Source organism: Diabrotica virgifera, chromosome 2 (assembly GCF_917563875.1).
Source record: "Diabrotica virgifera virgifera chromosome 2, PGI_DIABVI_V3a".
NCBI lineage: Eukaryota > Metazoa > Arthropoda > Insecta > Coleoptera > Chrysomelidae > Diabrotica > Diabrotica virgifera.
In genome coordinates, this window is record NC_065444.1 from 85,698,031 (window position 1) to 85,721,292 (window position 23,262).

At 32.8% G+C, this 23,262-nt stretch overlaps 1 protein-coding gene across 1 annotated transcript; it reads left to right on the plus strand.

Annotated features, from left to right (window-relative positions):
• The first annotated feature begins 6,898 nt into the window (after nucleotides 1–6,898).
• Nucleotides 6,899–7,688, plus strand: LOC114329746 (protamine-like). Its single transcript, XM_028278942.2, has one exon. The coding sequence runs from the start codon at nucleotides 6,991–6,993 to the stop codon at nucleotides 7,588–7,590; it is 600 nt and encodes a 199-aa protein (XP_028134743.1). The 5' UTR covers nucleotides 6,899–6,990; the 3' UTR covers nucleotides 7,591–7,688.
• The last annotated feature ends 15,574 nt before the right edge of the window (nucleotides 7,689–23,262 follow it).

The following is a 23,262-nucleotide window of genomic DNA, read 5'->3' on the forward strand; positions in this document are numbered from 1 at the left end:
ATTTTTGAGAGTAAAGAAGGAACAAGAATAAAAACCGCTAAACGCAGTAAAAATGAGCACACAATACTCCAGCTATAAAAAAGCTGATATGGTTCTTTTCATGAGCATTTTTCAGTGCGTCACAAATGATAGAAAAAAAGGTTAGTCCGTGATAAATACACATTTATGGCATTTATTCTAACATGACATTTTAGTTAAATCTGACATTTGTCACATTTTATTTGCAATTTGGTATAAAAACAAATCAATTTTGTTTATTGCATTTATAAAATGGCATTTTCTTTGATTTGTATAGTCTTATAAATTGTACAGATTAATTTTTTTTTATATAGAATAATATAATATTATTTAATATTATATTATTAGCGCCATCTGTTGACAACTAGATTAACTGTTATAAATGTCATCGACGAAATGTAATCAGCGACGTGCGTTTTTTTCTGTCACATACAATTTAATGCGTTAGAAAGAAATCGAAAAACTGTGAAGCACTGAAAAATGCTCATGAAAAGAACCATATGCACATTACCTGATAGTCGAGGAAATGAAGCTGAAAAAATGGCAAAACCTCGCAATTTTTTCGTCCAGCATCGATTTGTGCAAAAATTTCGGTTTAGGCTCATTACACCCTCTAGTTCATTTTCTATATTGAACCGTTGTACGCTTTTGTTTTTTAAGGGTGAAAACTACACCTAATTGTCAAAAATTATAAAATAACATTTTAAACTTTAATGTTGTCAACATTTGGTTCTTATTAGTTACATAATGATTGTTTTATGCTTTAAGATATACTATCATAATATTTCAACCCTTAAAACCACCCTTGTTGGAGCTATATATAAAAAATTTACTTATCCTAAAAGAATAATTTCGGCTTGCATCGCTTTACATAAAAATTTGGGATTAGAATCATCGCACCCTGTACTTAATATTCTATATCATGCTTAAGGGTGTTGATTATTTTTAGGGGTGTAAACTACTCCGTACTGTTAAAAATTATATAAAAACATTGTAAACTTTAATATGGGTAAAATTTGGTTTTGATTGGTTAGATAATGATTGTTTTATAGTTTAGTATATAATATCATAATATTTCAATCCTTAAAAACCACCCTTAATAACATTACAGTTTTTATAAGTAGATATTTTAATAGATCTATACAAAAAAAAAGTAGAATTAAAGAATTACAAAAACATTTATTTACACAAAAATACGAATTTACAAATATGTACAAATACAAATAGTTTTTTAGTCATCTTCCAGTTCTGTGGTATTATACATACATCGAACCGGTTCTGTAGTATTATACATACATTGAAAATTATCCATAAGCGGACTATCCGAATTTTTCGAAAAAGCAATTGGTTTTATAAACATAGCTCCTTCATTTTTAGCAATAAAAAGTTTTTTCAAAAATAACTTTGTAGGACTTTTAAAGAGTTATAAGACTGTGTAAATTAAATTTCGTAAGATCTCTTAGTTTTCAATTAGGGTGGGTTTAAAGGGCTCGAATAAGGGGTGTTTGCTCGTAAATAGAGGTTTTAAACAACTATATCTCGCTAAATTTTTACTGTAATGAAAATCTACGTATAAGGCAATTTTAATTATTAAACAAGCTACAATTTAATAATCCATCATTTTTTTCGTATCTCCAGTATTTTCGGAGATATTTTGAAGTAAAAAGTAAAAAATGGGAAATTCCAAAAAATTAATTTTTCCTTAAACTCCAATTTTTCTAAAATTAGACCTTTTAAATAGGTCAAACTTCTTGGCTGTATTGGTAATACAAATACAAAAGGAATTACAGAAACGTGAAGACCAATTTTCAATTAGGAGGGTAGTTAGGGGGTTGTTTTCACTGACTTTTTCATAGAGAAAAGCAGGTACCGATTTTTTTGATCATAAGTCGTTTAATTTTCAGGCTAGAAACTTTTCATTATTATTTTTTGAAAGGGATAACTGCATACTTGAAAAAAGATTATTTAAGTTTTCCTCTAAAAATGCAAAGTTTTTCCGTTATTTTACTTTGAATATTTCAAATTATGCATTTGACAAAAAAAGCTAACTTTTAACATGCCGTATCTCGGTTTGTATTGGTCTTAAAGATATCACAAAAAATAATTTGGTTTGTGTTACTAAAAGATACAATTATGATATCTACAGTTTTTTTGATTAAATGCACATTTTTCGAGGTTTTCTCAAAAAACCCTCTAAAAAAGTCGATTTTTTCATCGAAAAACTGTTAATTTCAAGCGCGAATAACTCGAAAAATATTAGTTTTACGAAGAAAATGTAAAAAACATTTTTTTCTTAGAATAATGTCTTATATCGCTTTGCATGGTTAAAATGCAATAAAAAATTCTCGCCCCCGAGATGGGGTGGCAACCACCCCCAAGGTTTTATCGTACAGCAGCATGATATAGAAAATGATTCTTGGACTATTCCCTACCTTCTGTGAAAATTTCAAGTAAATCCATGCTGGACGAAAAAATTGCGAGCCAAAATGCTTCATTTCCTCGATTATGACGCAAAATGTATTTTCATTATGATGGAAAATAAAACTCTATTTTTATTTTGAAAAATTTTTCCATAATATTTTTGCTAAATTTGAAGTAAAAGGCGCTACAAAAGAGCCTCAAATTGCAAATTTGATCAAAGGTACTCTTTTATGGCGCGTTTTACTTAAAATTTGCAGATATTATGGAAAAATATTTCAAAATAAAACTAGAATTTTATTTTCCATCTAAATGAAAATACATTTTCGCGCCACGTAATATTCATATCAGCTCTTTTGTAGCTGGAATATATTGTGTGTGCCACTCATTTTCACCGCGTTTGGCGGTTTTTTATTCTTGTATCAGAAGTTTTTTATAAATGAAATGTATGAACTTAAATGTTATGTTCCTCAACTACATGTTATGCGATATAAACCACTAAACCATAATCGCCCAAATGGTGTATTGGTTACGATCTTTGTTACAATACTTGTGATCGAGCAATCCGAGTTCATTTTCGAGCCATCCCAATATGTTTTTCAATCTATTTATTTTTTGTCTCCATCGAAGATACCCTAGTTTTTGTGCTATTCCAAATAAATAGGCTTAACGTGTAAATCAGGAGCCTGTCTCTTATGAAAGCTATACATTTGTGACTATGCTTCTGAATTAGCATCATAAAAGCGAATGTCAACGATTTCCCTTGAAGCAGCAAGCATAAGATTACATTTTTCAGGACAAATTGCGGTAAATGTTGGTAAATTTTGGAGCATCTTTAAAAATCTCATTCGTTTAACCCCTCTAAAACCAGCATTGTTATCGTGAGCCCACCATGTTCGCCTAAAAAATATTATTTAATCTAGATTCATTCTTTGTGAAGCTAAAAGTAGTATTTATGTTGCTAACCGGTCCAATATAAGTGGTTCTGTCTCTAATATTAGGAAAATTAGTAAGCATATGGATTAGCTGGATTTTGCTCTCCCTTAACATAATCATATTTTACCTAGAGTTCTAGAGAATTACACTTACATTCAATGTTGTGCAATTTCCTTAAATGAACACGAAAGAAGGACTAACGCAGATAAGTAATTTCATCTTTAATAGAAGAATCAACCTTGGCTTTCCAAAATATTTCTTAAATAATTATCATCAATTTGTTCTATATTATCATTTGATCTTCTTCTTCTTAAAGTTCCCTCTCCTATCGGAGGGTGGATACCATAATGGTTATGGTCACTTTGTTGGCTGTTGCTCTGAATAATTGTAATGAACTAAAGTTAAACCATTCTCTAAGATTCCTCAGCCAGGAGATGCGTCTTCTTCCTATGCTTCTTCTTCATTGGATCCTTCCTTGCATAATAATTCTCAGCAACTCATATTTTTCTCCTCTGGTAATGTGACCCAAATATTCCAGTTCTCTAGTTTTTATACTTTTCATAATTTCTAACTCCTTATTTAAACGTCGTAGCACTTCAACATTGGTAATCCTTTGAACCCACTGAATTTTCAATATTCTTCTGTAACACCACATTTCGAACGCTTCTATTCTTCTTATGTGTTGTCTCTTCAATGTCCAAGCTTCCATTCCGTATAGCAATATAGAAAATATCATCTTAGAGCCCTCAATCTGATCACTGCATTTGATCACTGCAAGATAGGTAGCAATTGCACCAATAGGTAATAGGGAGCTTTTTTATTTAAATTAACAGCGTTAATTTCTGTAGATGTACGTTCAGCACATTTTTTAATTTGTTTAAACAATAGTAACATATAAAAAAAGGATCATCATTGTTATTAAATTTGGCACATTCGTTGCAATTCATTTTCAAAAATAAAATAAACTGAAACTATCACGAATAGAAGTTGGACTATTCTTCTAGGCCAGAACATATCCTTCGGCCTATCTAAATATACTACAAGGTCTAGTATTCTACACCAGTGCCTTATATTGCTCAGTCAGGATTATTCTTTCCTAAACAGTCATCGTTTTCAGCTTAATTTTTCACTGCGATATTAGTTTTGATATCGAGTAGGTATCGTGATTATGAACATATGCCCCAAGTGAGATATTTTACAATGTTTTACAAAATTGATTTTCTATGCCACTCCTTCTAAAAACTTTATCATTTGTGAGTTGATCAGTCCGCATAATACACAGCAGCAAACAAAAAGCCCATATCTTTAAGGCCTATTATATGATATCCTATTAAAAGTCTTCACTTAAGTGACCGAGTATCGACACATTACATTTAAGAATATGAATTCTAGTACTTAATAGTAAACGCTCACAATGAAGAGAGAATTTTAAATGATTTTGTTTTGATCTCCCATTAAATACACTATTAAAAAAATAACATATAAAATTCAATTGGTAAATATAATCCGAACAATAAACTTTCATGAAAATGAAGAAAAATATTATTACCTTGATGAAGGGAAGGTAAATGCGTGGCCTAAGCGTCCTCTATTTGCTTTCTCCTACTTTCGTCGTCTCTTGTGATTATACACACACCGGCCAAATTAGCCGAACACGTTTAAAATGGGACATGTTTGATGTCTCGTATTTCATAAACCAGTGGTCCGATTTTAGTGATATTTTTAGTATGTTATAGCCTTATTATTTAAGAATATCGTTGTAATAATATTGTTGCCAGACAGGTAAATACCATTTTATACCGGGTGTACCAATCATACTGTGTTTTTTTCTTAAAGTTTGGAACACCCTGTGGAATATTCTAGCATAATATAAAATATTAGAATTAATACTCGATTGTAGACTTAGACTTGCTTAACATTTTTCTTTTCGATTTATTTACTTATGTGAGATAATAAAAAAGTTATGTGCGTTAACAACTATCCATGTTTTTCATCAATAAATCCTCATAATAAGGGAGGAAAGTATACTAAATTTGCAGTTACTCGAGCGTTATGGGGACCTATTGGATTGTGAAGAGTATGTGCTAAAATCAGAAAAAGGTTAAGTTAAGTTTTCCATAAAGTGGGTGACTTTTCATTTTTTAATTTAATTTTCCATTTGAAACAATCATTTTTCTCCGATTATAGCGCTATCTATCCATAATTCGAAAAAATATGTCGAATAAAAGTTGCTTATTTTTACGTAAAGAATCCAGATCTGCAACAAAAATTGGGGGCTCCTATTTAACATTTTAAATTAAATCCCCCATCCCACCTCCGTGGGGGCTCGTGACACCCCACGGAGAGGGGTGGGGGGTAAATTAAAAATTATAAATACGAACCCTGCGATATTTTGCGAAATGAACATCAGATCGTAAAACTGCAAAATATACCTATTCAATATTTTTTAAAAATCTACCGAATGGCACCAGACACGACCCCCACGGAGGTGGGGTGGGGGGTTACATTAAAATATTAAATAGGAGCCCCCAATTTTTATTGCAGATTTGGATCCTTGACGTAAAAATAAGCAACTTTTATTCGCAATATTTTTTCCTATTATGGATAAATGGCGATATAATCGGAAAAAACGATTGGTGGAAATGGAAAATTAAATTGAAAAATGGAGAGTCCCACACTTTATGGAAAACTTAACTTAACTTTTTTTGGTTGTAGCACCCATTCTTCACAATCCACTCCAGGTCCCAAGAACGCTCGAATAATTGCAAATTTAGCATACTTTTCTCCCCTACTATGAGGATTTATTGATAAAAAACATGGTTAGATGTTAAAGTACATAACTTTTTTATTTTCCAACATAAGCAAATGAATCAAAAAAGAAAATGTTAAGAAAGTGTAATTCTACAATCGAGTTTTAATTTTAATATTTTATATATGCTGGAATATTCCACAGGGTGTTCCGAACTTTAGGAAAAAAACACAGTATGCTTTTTACACCCGGTATAAAATGACATTTACCTGTCTAGCAACCATATTATTACACCGATATTTTCAAATAATAAGGCTATAACATACTAAAAGAATCACTCAAATCGGACCACTGGTTTATGAAATACGAGACATCAAACATGTTCCATTTTTAACGTGTTCGGCTAATTTTGCCGGTGTGTGTATATTGTAAAATCCGGAGATATGGGATACAGCCAGAAAGCAGTTTATTAACGAAAAGTCTTGGATTTAAAATATTGTTTATTATATTTTTATTTCAATTATTCTAATTGTTTAAAAGGTAGTAAACTTTGCATCTGGGGCTTTTCGTTGTTTTCCTCGTAAAAATATTATTATACGTGACTATGTTCCGTATGACAGGGCTACATAGAAAAATAAAGAAGAAGATGAAAAATTTCACGACTGGCTAATACTGTTGACAGTTGTGACGTAACCACCAAAATATATCTGACCAATGGCAATTTTCTGTAACCAACAGCGCATATGAAGCCACCTTGTGAATTAAAAATGTATATCAAACCAAACAATTGAAATTGTTATATAAAATTGTCAAAATTTTTGTTAAAAGTCATTATGTAAAAAAGTTCGTGTTCAATTCAAAATTTTAGTATGTCATCCTCACGATCCAGAAAAAGTTCTCGTTCAGGATGTTTAAGAATAAGACCTGCCACGTATTGTAGATTATATGGTGCAAAAAAGAAAATTTCAAGACGAAAGTCCCGGTCGCGTAGATTAAAAAGGGGTGGCAGAAGTCGTAGTCGTGCAAGACGTCGCACTAGAAGCCGAGCAAGGCGAGGCAAGTCCAGAAGAAGAGGTCGATCAAGACGAAGAGCAGCTCGCAGAAAATCTAGGGGACGTCGTTCTAGACGAAGCAGACGATCGAGACGAGGCGGCAAAAGGGGTAAAAGTAAACGAGGAAAATGCTCCAGACCAGGTCCTATAACACACAATCCATTCTTCAACTTTTTACGAATATTCAGGCGTCAACACTGTGGAAAGCCTGTTCACAAGATAGCTGAAGAAGCCGCCAAGAGGTGGTGCCAAATGAAACAGGAAGATAGGAAGAGATTTTACAGGGAAGCTTGTACAAAAATTAAGAAGAAGATCAGAAGTAAGAAAAAAGGACGAGGACGGAAAAGAAGTGGTAGAAGAGGGGGCGGAAAAGGCAGAAGAGGCAAAAGTAGATGTGGTGGAAGGTGTGGGCGTTGAAGCATCGTCGTTTGAACGAACGTGAGGGTCTTGTTAATGTTTTTTTTTATTTTATTGTGTATTGTATATGACACAAAATATATATTTTCAACTCAAAAGTGTTTAATTTAAAATTTATTCAACACACGAGATGTCTAGCTAGATGATATTTTTTGGTAATGTCGAATTAGTTTCATTTGAGAATATTTTTCCTTATAGCTCTGCAGTTCTTGATAGTAACTAGCGTTTTTTAAAATATTTTTCCAGGTAAAGCATGTTCATGTCGTTATTTCCAGTATCATCATCATCAGCCCGATTTAAGTCCACAACAGGAGATATAGATCTTCCCTATTTGTATCGAAAGTGCACAGTCTTCTGCAGTATGGATTTAATTTTTTGGCATCTTTCCTAGGTCATTTTGTCATTGGGAGGAAGCCTTGAGCGAAAGAAGGCCCTTAAATCGTCAACGAATGCGATGGATAGATTAATCGTCAACATATGCGATGCTTGTCAGATTTTAGAACAATGGATCTACGTACTGCCCTAACTGTTATGGAAGACCGTTCAACATGGAAGCGAGTTACGTAATCAGCCAATAGTTGTGCAGTCAGCCAAGATCTACCCCTTGTTGTAGTACTGCGAGAAGAAGAAGTTTGCCATCGTGTAAGTGGTTTTCATCTGTTTTCTTTATCTGATCTTAGTCTCGATTCAGTTAATTCGCATGTTCATCTTCCATCCTTCATCCTTGCCAGCTCATGTCCATTCCAATTTGCAAGCTCTCTACACAACATAATATTATATGTATAACTCTGGTTCTGTTTAGTACGTTAGGTCTTCGTTTGTGACCTTTTCTCCAATTGTTACAAAATATTGTACTCGTATCATTGGACGTTTTATGCCCCCTTGTGCTATTCTTAGTTAAAGCATTGTTTTTTGTTAGGGTAAGTGTTTCTGCGCCGTATGTCGTTACTGACAACACACTGATCGAAGACAGGCCTGTCTATTAATACGTTCTTTAACTCGCCAGTGGTCGCTATATGAGATTTTCCCTCACGGTTTCAGAAAATTGAGCACAACTTTTTTTCTGGGAAATTATACGCGCTGTAGTTCCTTCTGGTCTCCTAACTATCCTCCCTCGACAATCTAATAGACTCGTCCGCTCAGATAGTGACTCATTTTACTTAGTATCACCATTTTGTTGAGTCAGTGCGCTTCATGTGAGAGATTCTCTCATCAAGCGACCACCGGCGTCAATAACTGTGTATAAAAATTAATTTTATTTTTCCCCTTTAAACCTAAAATAATATTCTTTTATGATGTAATAAAAGGCGCCGTGGATGTGGTCGAGGATATGAAAATCCTTATATTCTCTTTCACGGGTTAGTTGTAGATGGTCACTTACCATATATTTTTCAATGTCAATTTTTTTTTCAACTATTGGCGGCATCAATAGTCGAATTCTCTATTAAGATAATAATAAAACATAAAAACGTCGTGTCTTTTTAAAACAAATGGCTTTATAGTTGATGAAACGTCATCTTTTTGTAAAATTTTGTAAAGAAATGCAATAGTTGGATATGTGAGAGAAAATCTCACTCGCGTAACAACCTACTTAGCGACCACTGCCGGGTTAAAGGTAAAATATTGCAAAACCTCTAAATTTTAAAGAACCGCTTAGATTGACATGAAATTTGGCATACACATAGCTAACAAGTCAAAGAAAAAAGTGATATTGTGCCGATTTGTGTTTTTGCCCTAGGCGTGAGTTTCACCCTCTTTTGGGGGTGAAAAATATATGTTCGACATAAGTTCGGAAATGGATAAAATTACTAATTCTAAGCAACTTTTGTTCTATAAAGTTTTTTCACCAAGTTAATACTTTTCGAGATATTTGCAAGTGAATATGTTAATTTTTCTACAAAATAACAACGTTTTCAGACGGTTTTTCGCAAATAACTCAAAAAGTAAGTATTTGGTCGAGAAAAATAATTTTATCAAAAATATAGCACGTAAAAAAGTGAGAAACATGGTGTATATATTAGCTCACTATACCTAGTAGAAGCAGAGTTAGAGCTAATAAAAAATAGGCTTATATTCGTCATATTCCAAATCGAATATTTTAACGTGCCATAACCAAAAAACGAAGCACTTTTTTGGGGAAAACCCATTTTAACTTATTTAAAGTGATTAAAAAATGCTTATTTTTGTTTTGTAAAAAAATTTTTAGCAGCAAAAGTAAACAAGTTAGGCTCAAAATAAAGTTGGTCCCTTTTTTTAGTAAGAAATCTGGAAAATCACCCCCTAATTAACATTTCAAATGAACTTAATTGTTACCACTTCACAAGTTTTTTACTCGCGTATGTATTGATCATATAATCTGTAAGTTTCATCGGTTCAAAAGTCCTTATTTTTAAGTCCAAATTTAGAAACACCGAATCTTAACCAATTTTTGTCTTACAGAAAAACACAAAAACACAAAATATTCAGAAAAGTAAAGCCGGCTTTTTTAATTGTTTAAGATTTTTGATATCTCTAACAATTTTTAAGTTATATTGAAAAAAAGAATTTTTTTCAAAATTAAAATTTTTAAAAATTTTACTTTAAAACCAAATTTTTTCAAAAATAAGCCCTTTAAATCGATGAAACTTACAGATCATATAAACACAACATAAGTAAAGTAACTTGTGAAGCGGTAACGATTACTTTCATTTAAGTTGCTAAAATTGAGGGGTCATCTTCATGATTTTTTTTTTGCCAAAACAAAAGGGACCAACTTTATTTTGAGCGTAACTTGCTTACATTTGATGCTAGAAATTTGTTTTATAAAAACAGAAATAAAGCTCTTTTTAAACACTTTAAAAAAGTTGTAATGTGTTTTCCCCAAGAATACTTTATTATTTGGATATTTCACATTGAATTATTCTATTTGGAATTTTTCGAATATGAACCTATTTTTCATTAGCTATAACTCTGCTTTTGCAAGGCACAGAGACCTAATATATACACCGTTTTTTTCACTTTTTTATAGGCTATAGTTTTGCTAAGAATATTGTTTTCGACAAAATGCTTACGTTTTGAGATATTTGTGAAAACCTGTCTAAAAACGTGGTTATTTTATTGAAAAATTAACATATTCACTTGCAAATAACTCGAAAAGTATTGATTTGGTGAAAAAACTCTATAGAACAAAAGTTGCTTATAATTAGTTTATCCATTTCGGGACTTATCTTGGACATATATTTTTTCACCCCCGAGATGGGGTGAAACTTACCCCCACGGCAAAATCACACATCGGCACCATATCACTTTTTTTCTTTGACATGTTAGCTATGCGTTTGCCAAATTTCATGTCAATCCAAGCGGTTCTTTAAACTTTATAGCAAAAACCGTGAAAGAATGTATATATGATATTCTTTTTGATAGACTTACAGTAAAGCGAGAGATATTTTCAACGAGTATAGCTTACAGTTTTAACGTTTTGCCACAATACGTTATTATCTGTGTTTCCGTGTAGAGTTGCTTCACTTATCTTTCATAAGTTTCCAGCAGATTCTTTTTTGGGAAATGGGTTTCTTGATTTCAGTTTTTATCATTTTTTGTATCGACAAGATAGTCAAGATATAAAGATGCCTAAAAGCTTAAATAATTTGCCCATTTAAAATTAAATTCTGTATCTCTTGAGAAGCAACTACTGCCATATATTTTGTTATCTGGACGTTTATTACAAGGAAATATGTGGCATGTACAGTACAAGTGGTGTTTAAACTGATCGACAAGGTAAGGCAAAAGACGGATGGATCAGCACTCAGCAGTACAACAAGAGATGAGGGCTTGCGTCTCCGTGATATTCCTTCATAGATCCCTACTGGAAGGGGATATTACATATAATCTCCATGGTTTCCGAAGCCTCTTGTGAGAATTTTTCTATTACTGCATATTACTTCTCCCTGTAATGTCTAAATATTGTGTCATTGGTTGTAATTCCATTAATAATTGTGATTGTGCGAGACAAGCTTTCAACTAACTTTGCTTTCTACATTTTTGGTAGTTACTTTTATTTATAAGTAATTTGGTAGTCTAAACTTTTCATTACATTATAAAGCTTAATATTTTTACAAATTGAAAAGTCTCAGATGCAGGATCCACCAATTTAATATAATAAAAATTAAAATGGTAAATAATGATTTAAACCTGAGACTTTTCGCGTTGAAAGTTCTTACTGGTACATCCTTAATCTGCAACTTTTTCAATTAATAAGACAGCAGACCACGAATATAGAAAACGAAAGGGAAACGATCACATTCCGCCTTCATTCGTCTAGGAAAAGGACAGCAGAAGAACTTTCAGTAGTCAAACCGAGTAAAGGAAATAAAATAATAAATGACGGTTTTGCTTGTTTTCGATTCAGAGGGTTGCACACCCGCTAGACGGGCTGTTTCTACCATTTCAGGCGTCCTCAGTAGCTTTTGTTAGCGTGCACAGTAGTGCACACCTCTAATACTTTTATTTAATAGGGAAGCGTGTACAAAAGATGATCAGAACAAGCAAAAAATATTGCCAGATCTTCTAAATGCTAGATATTTGCCATTTGATTCACTCTGACTGTTAATTTATATTAAAACGAATAAAATCCTTTAATATTAAAGGTAGGTATATTTGTTAAAATCGCTAAAAAGGGCTACATCACAGAACTAGTTTTCGATCGGATGACCGATCATCATCAGTGCTTAATGCTCCAGGTACCATTTGAGCCCAAAATTGACTTGTTCACATGTTGACTATATTGCTCACATGTTGGTGGCAAGTGGCAATGATGACAATTGATCATTGCCACATTTCTAAAGCGCCACACAAAATATGGGCCTTTAAATAAACGAGCAAAAAATTAAAATGTTAGCATCGATTCCAAATAACAGAAACAGCGAGAGAGCGATAGAAACGCCAAACAAACCTTCAGCATATACCACTATAAATTTTAGGTCGCTATAAATTTACCTAGCTGGGTTCTCTCACAACATGCGATAATGACACATCTAAAGAGTTAAAACGAAGAATACTACAAGTGAACAAATGTTTAACTTATTAAACAGAACATTAAAATTAACAACAAAAGTGATAAACAAATTGAATGAAATTAGAACATTAGCAGAAGAACAACAAGGTTTTAGGTCGGGAAGGTCATGCACTGACGCTATATTTATAATGAGGCAAGTTCAAGAAAACTCGTTGGAATACAACAAACCGGCATATTTATGTTTCGTGGACCTTAAGAAAGCATTTGACAGGGTCACATTTAAGGACGTTATCCACTTGTTATACTCGAGATAGGTACCTCTGGGAATAATTAAAACGATAGAAAACATTTACCAGAACAACACAATAAAAGTAAAAGTGGAAGATGAACTAACTGACCCAATTGAAGCCGGCAATAATAAAATAATAAAAAAAAGTAAGAACTAAAAAAGAATACCAAATGGGAGAAAAACAACTTAAAATAATCTGCTATGCGGACGATGCTATACTAATCTCTCAAAGTGAAAATTATTTACAACGTATGCTGCACCAACTCAACATAATCGCCAGAAAATTTAACATGTTAATTTCCTCAAAAAAGACAAAATGCATGGTTATAACAGCACATCCAATAAGATGTAAATTGGAGCCGGAAGGTCAGATAATAGAACAAGTGATGGAGTTTAAATACCTAGGTATCACACTATCTAGCTACGGAAGGCTCGAAACAGAAGTGGAAGATCAAGTGAATAGAGCAAACAGAGCCACAGGTTGCCTGAATGACACAATATGGAGAAATAAAAATATCTGAAAAGAAATGAAAGGCAGAATTTACAAAACAGTCATCCGACCAATAATGAGATACTCGGCAGAAACACGACCCGACACAGAGAGGACAAAAAGATGGCTCGAAACAGCGGAGATGAAAACCCTTCGAAAAAATCGATGGTAAGACTCTATGGGACAGAGCTAGAAATACAGATATACGACGTAGATGCAAGGTAGATAACATTAATAACTGGGTAAGAAACAGAAGAATAGTATGGAATGACCACATAAGCCGAATGACAACAAATAGGGTAATCAGGAGAGCGAGAGACGGTTCCCCAATAGAAAGACGACGACGGGAAGACCACGAAGACGATGGAACGACAACTTACTAGAGGCACATTAAAAAAACAGACAAAGTCATGTCTACACAAAAAGAAGAAGAAGAAGGACAAATGTTATTTTGGATTAAACAAGCACTTAAAAATCAGAAATTTTAGCCAGAAAACCAAACTAACAATATATATAACACTCATCCTATCAGCGCTGACATATGAACAGCTCGAAAACAGATGCTAAGCATCTGCTCGTCTTCGAAAGGAAGATAATCTTCTCCCTGCTTTCTAATAGGCTCGCGCCTTTTTCATCTTCGGATGCCTCCTCATCAGATATCCAGATTGTCACTCCATCTCTTCCTTGGCCTTCCTATACTCCTTCGGCCGTTTGGTGATCTGTCTCGTGCTATCTTTAACAGTCTTCCTTCTCCCATTCTGCTTATATGGCTATACCATTATATTTTTCTGTTCAGTGTCCAGTCACTATATTACAGCTCTCTCCAGTCCATCTGTATATTACAGGTTTGTCTAAGGTCTGTGCTACGTTGTGTATCGCATAATATTTTTCCTGTGATATCTCGGACTTTTTTCATTTCACACGTTTTAATCAGTCTTTTTGTCTTTGTGGCGTCAGGGCTTGTTTCCGCAGTGTAAGTCATAGTTGACCTAACTACTGTCCTATAGATATTGGCCTTTGTTTCCGTCCGTAGGTGTGTGTTGCGCCAGATAGTGTGTTTAAGACATCCTGCTGTTCCGTTGGCTTTGTTTATTTGTTTGGTAACTTCCGCTTCCCACAACTGGGCATTAGCACTTCCAGATAATACTTCTTTCTTGCTGGATAATTTTGCTGTCCACTTCCAGTTTGCTCCTTATTGGATCTTTCTAGATTATCATACTTTTTTTTTGTTTGGTGATATTATCACATTGAACTTTCTTACTGGAAAAGATTCCAAACGAAATGCTAAAATACGGTGGAAACACATTAACTGAAAAACTAAGGATACTTACACAAAACATTCATTCGGGATGTACAATATCTGATAGCTGGCACACTAGTACAACGATATTAATGTTTAAAAAGGGTGATAAAACGGTACCCGAGAACTACAAAGGAATAAACCCGCCTAGTACCGCTCTAAAATTGACCGCAAAAATCATAACCACCAAAATCACCAACTAAATAGATCTAGCAGATGGACAAGAAGGAATTCAAAGAAATCGATAATACAACGGAAAGCACAGAAGATAAGATAGAATCCCTTAACAAAACGATAGACGACATTAAAGACAATTTTATGAAGAACGAAGAAGGTAAGAATAAGACATGGATGACGACAGAGATTCTGCAACTGATGGAAGAAAGAAGGAGAAACAAGAACGATAACTCCATGTATAAAACATTACAACGAGAGACACAGAGAGAGATCAGAGAAGCCAAATAGAAAGAACTAAAGAAAAAATGCCAAGAAATCGAAATTCTACAGAGTAAATACGACGAATTCAACGTTCACAAGAAGGTAAGAGAAAATACAGGCAAATGTAAAAACATGAAAAATAAGTAAACTTGTTAATGACAATGGAGAAATAATTGTGGACAAAGAGAGTATCGATAATACCTGGAAAAATTACATACGAAATTTATTTTTTGATGAGAGGGAGAACTAGTTCTCAATACCCACGGAAATAGGACCATATATACTAGTGGCAGAAATAAGAGCAGCCATAATATCACTAAAAGAAGGGAGAGCTTCAGGGGCAGACGGAGTACAATCTGATTTTCTTAAACTGCTTGATCATGAATCTTTAAGAATACTATTAGTCCAGGGCGCATCTGTTTTGAGATGGACGTTGAGAGGTGACTCATATTTTTTTTGCAGAAATTTATTGAAATAAACTTCTATAATAATAATTGGGTTATCTTCCTACTCAAAAATATCCGGAACATTGTTTAAATAATCAAAATATCAAAAAATGAAAGGAAAAATTCGATTATTTTCTTCGTTTTTTGATTATAACTTTCAAAGTATTCACTTTCGAGAAAAGTTTTACTAACATAAAAGTTGCATAATTAAATTTCCTACAATATAGGATTTGTTACAAATTTTAAAAATTTTCACTCTTGTTGCAAAATAGCAATAATTGCGAAAAAAACATAAAAAACAAGTATTTGCATTTTACGTTTTTCAACCATTTATGCTACAATTAGGACCTTCATATTTCATCCAGAAAAACTATATTTTATAATATAGTAAAACAATACTGTAAATTTCATTAATATCGGTACAATAAAGCGCGTTGAATTTTTTTTACATGTAGAAGAATACCGTACCTGTCATTTGCAATTTTTGAAATTAAAATCCATTAACTACCACGGCGTCAGGAAGTTTCTTAAATAAACATTAATTTTTGGTGCTACGCGCAGGACAGCGGTGTTCGATTCACACAAGTTGATTTCCACCAAAATTTCTTCCAATCTTTATCTAATATATTATTTTCTTACACTATATTTTTTTGTATTTTAATATTTTAGTTCCACAAAATTCAAACTAATTTTATTATTGTTTGTGAAATATTGTCTAAAGAGTTGCATATGTTTAAAAATAATAAACTTTTATTCTCTAACTTAAAATATATGAACAAATAAAATTTTTGCCAAAAAAGTGTTATTTCAAAGGACAGAGCATGTGTTTTGATTTTAAAATAAACAAATTTATTTATTTATATCGAAATGTACTAAAGGTCATTGGAATTCCCAATCAGAGCACACTATCCGCTGTCATGCGCGTAACACCAAAAAAAAATGTGTATTTAAAAAAATTCCTGACGCAGTAGTGGTTAACTGATTTTAATTTTGCAAATTGCAAATGAAAGGTACGGTATTCTTCTATATGTAAAAAAAATTAAACTTGCTGTCTGCTTTATATTCACTTCTGCAAAATTTTGAAATAATATATAATAATTTTTTTTGCGAAAGCTGGATTACAAAATTTATTTTGCCAAATCTATTTAACCGATCTTAATGAAATTCACAGTATTGTCTTCTTATATCATGAAGTTTTTTTGGTAAAATATTATCGTTTTTTCGAAATTATTGCTATTTTGCAACAAGGGTGACAATTTTTAAAATTTTTAACGGTTTCTATATTGTAGTAAATTTAATTGCGCAACTTTTATGTCAGTACAACTTTTCTTAGAAATGAATACATTCAAAGTTACAATCAAAAAACGAAGAAAAAATCGACTTTTTCCTTCATTTTTTGACATTTTGATTATTTAAACAATGTCCCGGACCTTTTTGAGTGGGAGGATAACTTAAATATTATTTTATGAGTTATTTTCAAGCAATTTCTGCAAAAAATATGAGTCACCTCTCAACGTCCAAATGTACTAATATTTTTACAGATGCGCCCTGATCAATACGTAAAACCTTCATTAATGTCTATGACACAGGAAATATTCCAAAAGATTGGCTAGTTTTAGAATTTATTACGTTACCAAAGAAAAAGGGAGCAAAAAGTGCGGAGAATATAGGCTAATAAGTGTAATGAGCCATACATTAAAACTTGTCCCGGACCTTTTTGAGTGGGAGGATAACTTAAATATTACACCTCTCAACGTCCAAATGTACTAATATTTTTACAGATGCGCCCTGATCCATATGTAAAACCTTCATTAATATCTATGACACAGGAAATATTCCAAAAGATTGGCTAGTTTTAGAATTTATTACGTTACCAAAGAAAAAGGGAGCAAAAAGTACGGAGAATATAGGCTAATAAGTGTAATGAGCCATACATTAAAACTTTTTCTTAAAATTATACATCGTAGAATATAATATGAACAAGCTATGCGAAGAGAGAATACAAGACACAGTTTGGATTCATGAAAGGCGTAGGTACAAGAGGTGTACTATTTAGTTTACAAGTATTATTTCAAAGATGCAGAGATATGACTTGCGATATTTACACCTGATTTGTGGACTACCAAAAAGCATTTGATTCAGTTCAACACCGAAGAATGATGGATGTTCTAACAAAAGCCCAAATGGATGATAAAGGCCGGCGTATAATACAAAATTTATACTGGAACCAATCAGCAACAATAATAACAAATCTTGGAGATGAACCAACGGAAGCGATCCAGATTCTGCGAGGTGTTAGACAAGGATGTATACTTTCACCTATATTTTTTAACCTATATTCAGAGGAAATATTTAGTGAAGCCTTGGAAAATTGTGAACATGGAATACTCCTAGATGGAGGACGCCTAAACAACATCCGCTATGCAGACGACACCGTTATTTTTGCAGACAGTTTGAACAGTTTGCAGCAACTAATAAACAAAGTAAATGAAGTAAGTGAAAGATTTGTACTACAAGTAAATATATCAAAAACTAAATTTATTGTCATCAGCAAAATAAAATAAGAGACGCCCAATTGCTTATCAAGAATACACCAGCGGACCGAGTAAAACAGTATACCTACCTTGGAACAATAGTAAATGAACAATGGGATCACTTACAAGAAATAAAATATAGAATAGAGAAGGCTATAGGAGTGCATTTAATAACGTGGCCAACTCTTTAAAAGCCACAACCTTAATCTGGAGATAAAAGTAAGGCACCTGCGATGTTATATCTTCTCAATTTTATACTACGGAGTTGAATCTTGGACACTCACTGAAGCGATGGAGAAAAAACTTGAAGCCTTCGAGATGTGACTATACAGGCGAATCCTAAGGATATCATGGACGGACAAGATAAACAAGATAAACAACGAGACTGTAATACGAAGAATGGGGAAAGAAAGAGAGGTGATGTATACCATTAAGGAAGCTCTCATACCAAAAGCGATATCCGATCGATATATGTAACACGCAACATCCCATATAGTCCAGACTGTATCGTCGTCCCCGTTAGGTAAATTATTTCGATCCGTCTTTTTTTGCACAAACGTTTTTACTTAAAAAAAGGTCCTAATAACAAATACACGGTGCCGGGAGGTGCCGCGGTCGGATAATTGTTTAAACAATTTTTTTAAACAAATTTAAAAAATCAATTTTTTCACTTCGTACTAATTTTTTTAGATTCTTTGGGACATTATGAGCAAAAAAGGTCTCTTATGATTTTTCTCGAAAATTAATTGTTGTCGAGTTATACGCGATTTAAAATTAGAAAACCCAAGGCTTTAACTCTGTTAAAAATTTTTATTATGAAAGTCAGAAAGTGACTAAATCAAAGTTTAAAGCCCCCCTACGTGATCCTGAAGAACGTTTTGTCGTTAATTTATTACTAAACTGTTTTTAACTATTAGCACTAACAGCGTATTGTGGCGGCCGTCAATGTGAGTGCGAGTAAGATGCACCATTGGTTGCCGGAATGGTGCATCTCTTTCGCACTCACATTGACGGCCGCCTCAATACACTGTTAGCGCTCATTGATAATAATTAAAAATAACAGCTTAGTAATACATTAATGACACAAATTTCTGCAAGATCATGTAGGGGGGGGGGGGCTTTAAACTTTATTTAGTCACTTTTTGTCTTTCATAATAATAATTTTTAACTGAGTTATTAAGCCTTGAAAATGGTCATTTTGGTGTTATATATAGTCTTAGCTTGGATTCCAGGCCATACTGGAGTAAAGGGGAATAAGAGGCTGATAAATTGGCAAATATAGGCAAGACTTTAAACGTTTCTGCAGACACTGAAATATATAAATTTGACTTTTTACCTTTCATTAAACACAAAATTGTAGTTTGAGTTGTAATTGAGTTTAAAGTTGAATGGACAAAACAGTTTAAAACTAAAGGGAAATGGTATCAACAATACCAAAGTGATTTTTCTACAAACCCTTGGTTCCACAAATTCACATTTGTGGATCGAAGGCGCTTGATATCAATTATTAGGATGCGAACGGGTCAATGCCTCACACCAGATCATTATTTGTTTAAAATCAATTATAGTGATACTCCTTTTTGTGAATGTTGACAAATACGAAGTATAACTCATATGTTATTTGAATGCCCAATTACAAAATAAATCAATTTGACCTGTATCAGGAACTTGTTAATATAGGAAGTCCAACCCTCATTTCAATATAAAATCGTCTACATAACATTAATGACCAATTCTTAAGAACGATCAATCAATTTATAATAATATTTCAAATTAAAATATAAAATAGTTATTTGAGAATCATAATACAATGAATTTAACGAAGGGAATATGGAAAATCCAGACCCTTTGAAAAGAGGATTCAGCGTTTTTCAAATTTAAAATCGCGTATAACTCAAAAACAATAAATTTTAGAGAAAAATTACAAGAAACCTTTTTTGCCCATAATAACCCAAAGAATCTAAAAAAAATTGTACGAAGTTAGAAAATTGATTTTTTGAATTTGTTTCAAAAAAATGTTTAAACTATTTTCCGATCGCGGCACCTCCCGGCACCCTGTGGATTTATTATGAGGACCTCTTTTTCATTAAGTTTGTGCAAAGAAAACGAATCCGAATAATTTACCTAACGGGGACAACGATACAGCATGGTCTAATAAATATCACCCGTCAATATATGTATTTAATACACTTAAACTACCCTATTCTTATTACCTAGAATTCTTTGAAACGTCGTCCGGGGTCGGATTCTCAAAAAAAGGGCAGAGTGTGCCGTTGCATATGCCCAGATGTGTATACATATTTGGGATTGAAAGCGTAGAACGAGAGGGATCCTAGGGCATTATAATTTTTGAGATAATAGGTTTATTGAAATCAATTTTTTACAATAATTTGTTTACTTACATAATAAAATAAACTTAAAAAAGACTTAAACGAATAAACATGCTTCTTGACTTATCTATCTAATGTTTACAGATTAATATTTACAGTTTTTTGACAAATCATTTTTTTCTAGTATAATTTAAATTTGTTAAATTGGTACACAAATCCCTTTTTTATTTAGTCCAAGTAGTAAATAATTTTATATATATAATCTATATCTAAACCTTTCTTAAGGTGTTTGAAAAATACATTTCATGCATCTATATCATATACAAATCGTCTCCACTCTTGCTTATTCTTAGACCTTCGTTTCGCTTCAGTCCAAGTTGTATTTTTCTTCACAATTCTTACCACTTCATCGTTCCAGGTTTTCTTTGGTCTCCCTTTTTCTCCCTTGTTTTGTACTGATGCCTCCCATACGCGTTTTACTTGTCTATTGTCGTTCATTCTACACAAAACCCAAAAAGATTTAAGCTTGTTCTTATCTAGTATTTGTGTTTTTGGTTCGACTTGTAGTTCTTCTCTTACAATGCTGTTTCTTATTCTATCGCGTCTTGTAATTCCTTTTACTTTTCATGAGTACTTAATGTCCATTGAGTTTATTCTATTTTTCGATGATTGTGTTAGCACCCAGCTCTCACTACCATAGGTGGGGATCGGCCTGAAGATCATTTTATACACCCCCATCTTCGTCCTATTGGTTACTTCTTTCTTTCCAATGAATGCTCTGTTTAAGCTGTAGTACATTCTGGAAGTCATGGTTATCCTTTCGTTGATTTATTCTTCTGATCTTCCTCCATTTTCTATTTTCACACCCAGGTATTTATGTATATGTTGTTACTTGTTCTAGTTTTTGGTTATTTATCTCTATATTTACTTGATTATCCTCATTTCCCATGACTTTGTTTTCTCCATGTTTATTTTCATATTTCTTTCCTTAATAATACAAAAAAATAATTTTTTATACAAATTAAGTTAAGTGATATTTTTAAAGTATATGGGCAATTGATAGTTTGTTCGCTGACGGTAAAATAATGCACAACCTATAAATTTTAAAGATCCGCTTAGATTGACATGAAATTTGGCATATACATATATAGGTAGCATGGGGGCGAGTTTCATCCCTTCTCGAGGGTGAAAAAATATACGTTCAAAATAAGACCGAAAATGGATAAACTAACTAATTCTAAGCAACTTTTGTTTCATAGCATTTTTTCATTAAGTTAAAACTTTTCGAGTTATTTGCGAGTAAGTATGTTCATAAAAAACACATTTTCAGACGGTTTCTTGCAACTAACTTAAAAAGTAAGTATTTTATCGAAAAAATAACATTCTTAGCAAAAATATATCCCATAAAAAAGTGAAAAAAATGGTTTAAGTATGAGATTACCTAGTAAAAGAAGAGTTATAAGTAATAAAAAACACATTGATACTCGCCAAATTTCAAATTGAATATATCAACGTGGAATATCCAAAAAATAAAGCACTTTTTGGGAAAAACTCATTACCACTTTTTTAAATTGTTTAGAAAACTTTAATTTTGTTTTAGTAGCAAAAGTAAGTAAGTTACGATTAAAATAACGTTGGTCCCTTCCTTTTTTCGTAAAAAGAAATCGTGAAAATTACCACCTAATCAGCATCCCCAGTGAAATTAATCCTACTAATATAATACGATTCTTTTACAACTTATTCTTATTCGCATACTGCCCAGAGCTTTTCATTCTCCAATTGCTTAATTTTATCATTAAGGCTTTTCAAGATTTTGCTTAGACTTTCTTGTATACTGTTTTTTTTTGTACTTTTTCTCCAATTCCTCTAATATTTTTTTTCGTGTATGGAGCCCTTTATATTTTTTACTTTGTAAATAGTATATTTATTTGTATTGTTCTGTTTTCTAGCGACACTCTGACACCGTATGTTGTTATTTTTTTGACTGGGCCATTGGTCCTTGGAAGATAGGTAGGTAGGCCCTTTTTAATAAAAGAAAAAGTATTGATTCCAAATGTTTTTTATTTTGAACTGCCTCCTCTTGACAGACAAAAGTTTATGGCATCATTTTTTATGGCATCATTTAACCCGAGCTTCGAATCTCCTACTGACACTTGTTTTCTGTTCCAGTTTAAGTCAAAAAGCTTAAAGTTGCAGTTTAATGAAGTTCCAAAATTGGCACGCTCCTGTATTCTACATAATATATAAAATGTGTGATGCGACGTTATCTCTGTTGAGTGTAAACAGATGTACGCTATTAATTATGAACTGTGCAACATTTTACGTATGAATTTTATTTTATGTGTTGAATTTGGTCTGCGAGCTTCCTAAAAGGAAAAAAGTTAGAATATCTCGGACACATAATGAGAAACGGCACTAAATACAGATTACTTAATGTAATCCTTCAAGGCAAAGTATTCGGAAAACGAGGAATTGGGAGGAGAAGAATATCTTGGTTAAAGAACCTGAGGAAATGGTTCCCCACAACAACAACTAATCTTAAACAAATTTAAAGCATCAGTTAATACAATAATTATAGCCAGAATGATCGCCAATATTCGAAACAAATAGGCACCAAAAGAATAAGAAGATGAACAAGGCTTTAGATCCGGACGATCCTGTAACGATGCAGTTTTTTGTCGTCAGGCAAGTCATGGAAAATTCACTACAATACAACGTCCCGGCTTACTGTTGCTTCATAGATCTACAAAAGGTGAATGACGTAATTCACCTGTTATATAAACGAAACATACCGTCAGATATTATCTACAATCTACATACCGTCAGATGTAGCAGGAAACATATACAGCAGG